The 2,563-nt window shown below is 53.1% G+C and overlaps 1 protein-coding gene across 1 annotated transcript in view; it reads right to left on the bottom strand.

Annotated features, from left to right (window-relative positions):
- Positions 1-1,236: 1,236 nt before the first annotated feature.
- Positions 1,237-2,563, bottom strand: part of LOC102254369 (HLA class I histocompatibility antigen, alpha chain E-like) — a 16,463-nt gene continuing 15,136 nt past the window's right edge. Inside the window, exons 4-8 of the mRNA XM_014530389.1 lie at positions 2,476-2,562; positions 2,248-2,352; positions 1,781-1,813; positions 1,602-1,648; positions 1,237-1,453 (exon numbers count right to left, since the gene is read on the bottom strand). Coding sequence (XP_014385875.1) covers positions 1,391-1,453; positions 1,602-1,648; positions 1,781-1,813; positions 2,248-2,352; positions 2,476-2,562 — 335 coding nt within the window. The 3' untranslated portion in view covers positions 1,237-1,390. The remainder of the gene's footprint in view (positions 1,454-1,601; positions 1,649-1,780; positions 1,814-2,247; positions 2,353-2,475; position 2,563) is intronic.

The raw sequence follows: 2,563 nt of genomic DNA, 5'->3' as shown, positions 1-2,563 counted from the left end.
AATGTACCACAGCTTTTTTTTTATCCACTCATGAGCTTTAAAAGTAATAATAATAGTAGTTAGCATTTATTGAGAAATTACATTTCACTTTCAAAAATAAATTACAGAATTATGCAATGGATGGAATCTGGCTTAACAATAGTTGGTGTACAAAAGCTTGAGGGAGAAACAGTCATCAGGTATTTTGGAGGCACTTCCTTTATTGTTGTTTTTAATGCTCACCCAAGGGTATTTTTCCATTGATGGTGAAGGAGAGAAGGGAGGGGTAGACAGAAAGAGAAAATATCAACGTGAGAAAGAAAGATGCATTGGTTGCCTCCTGCACAAGCCCCATCCGGGGCCAGAGATCGAGCCTGAACCGAGGTACTTGCCCTTGACCAGAATTGAACCTTGGACCCTACATGCCAGGCTGCAGCTCTACCCATTGTCAATGTGGCTAGGACTGCAGGTACTTATTCTAGACCATCTTTCATCCACAGGTCTTTGGGCCCTGGTGACTCTGGAAACCCAGCCATTATGGCCACCGTCTACGCAGGAAGTGGAAGGAAGAGGAAGACAGAAAGTGACAGCCTTAGACACTTTTTTGATGGAGCCTTTCCACAGCTTTTTATTATTTTTATTGATTGATGTTAGAAAGAAAGAGGAAGAGAGGGGAAAATAAAAACATTCATTTGCTGTTCCACTTATTTATGTATTCATCAGGTGATTCTTTTTTTTTGTCATTACTCCGCACCCAAGGTTATCTTTCTATTGATTGGACAGAGGGAGAGGGAGGAGGAGAGACAGAGAGAGGGAGAGGAACATCTACAAAAACAAAAGACAAACATCCCTAGGAATAGGGCTGAAGGCCAGACCCAGGCCTGAGCCCAGATTGACTCCACCCCAAAAGCTCTCGCTGTCCAGGGTCCTGGAGATGAGCTGCATTAGGACACAGGACAAGGCCTGGGGGATGTCAGTCCCTGTGGCCACAGGTCCTGGTGGGACAGGGTTCCCTGAAGGGACAAGGTCAGAGGATCAGTGAGGTAACCTGGCCGAGAAGCGACCATGTCAAAGCCCAGGATGCACTGAGCATGCTCCATCCTCACAGCTTCCCTTGTCTCCACCTGTGACTGGCTCAGCAACAAAAACATGTGATCCATGAAAGTTCTAGGTGCTTCCATTAATATCCTCTCAGATGTTCAGCCATCCTGTAATTAACCCATCAACCCTTCAGGGCAAGAAATGAACAAAGGCACATCCAGAATCTCATTTTAATAGGGAGCAGGAAGTTGCAGCTCAGAGCCCCAGGGAGTAAATACAGGGATGGGGAGGGCCCAGCCTGCCTCTGCTGACAGGACAGTGTGGAGAGCAAGGCGGGGGAGCCCCGCCGCCCCCATAGGATGTTCTTGAGTCAGGAGGTGGGAGCGTGAACACATCTTCCATCACTCAGTCCCCACAAGACAGCTGCCTCGCGCTGTGGAGGACAAGCATCATGAACAGATTCAGGTCAGTGGCTGTAACTGGTGACATTCACAAAGGCCACTTCATGCTCACAGTGTCCCACAGACTCCCCACCACCCAGTCCTCCCCTCTGCCCACTCCTTGCCAGGACAGGGTCTCACCTTTAGAAGCCGAGAGAACAAATCAGAGCCCTGGGCACTGTCATTGCCTGGGGGGGGACACACCAGGACGGGGTCAGAGACCCAGGGCAGGAGACTAAGGAGGAACTATGGGGGGTGGGGTACCCATGGCTCCTATCTGCACTGTCCCAGGGACTCAGGGGTCATCCCTCCATACTCATTGGCAGCCTGAGCGTAGCTCCCTCCTTTTCCACCTGTGGGGAGAAAACATCCCATGAGAGACCAGGGAGGAGTAAGGGACATGAGACGCTAAAGGAAGATCTAGTCCTGGGCCCCAGAGAAGTTTCCAGAACCGTGTGCATAGACCCAGGGCAGGATCAGGAAACCTGAGGGAAGTGCATGTGTGGGGATTGGACCCACCGCCCTCCTGGAGGTCTGTGCTCAGCAGGGACCTGCCCTCTGACCTGGGGCTGCTGGGCACGGAGTCCCCACCACCAGCATCATCAGGTGATAAGTGGGTCCCTCATTTTCCCACGGGCCTCACTACAGAGTAAGTGTGAGCACAGAGAGCCCCACACTGGCCATCACACGGGTGGGGATGGTGCTTCCCATGAATGAAGCGGGACACACATCTACCTGGGCTTGCGTCCCCAGTGGGACAGACACTCAGACCCCACCCCTGCCCCACCTGAGCGCCTCCTCCCCCACATCACAGCTCCAGCCACGGCTCCCAGCAGAACCAGGCCCCCAGCGATGCCCATGATGATGATGTTGAAGGTGTGAGAAGGTGGTTCTGGGAGGAGAAGGGAAGGGATGGTGAGGGCCCTGACCCCAGGCCTCAGCCCTAACCTCACTGAGATCCCCCAGGGCCCCTGCTGCCCTGAGAAGAGGCTCTGTGCCCACGGCCCCTACTCACCCCATCTCAGGGTCAGGGGCTCGGGCAGCCCCTCGTGCTGCACATGGCACGTGTATCTCTGCTCCTCTCCAGGGGGCACCCCCACGGC

This window comes from Myotis brandtii, unplaced genomic scaffold (assembly GCF_000412655.1).
Source record: "Myotis brandtii unplaced genomic scaffold, ASM41265v1 scaffold7391, whole genome shotgun sequence".
In the NCBI taxonomy this organism is placed as follows: Eukaryota; Metazoa; Chordata; class Mammalia; order Chiroptera; family Vespertilionidae; genus Myotis; species Myotis brandtii.
This window is presented reverse-complemented; position numbering and strand designations above follow the sequence as displayed.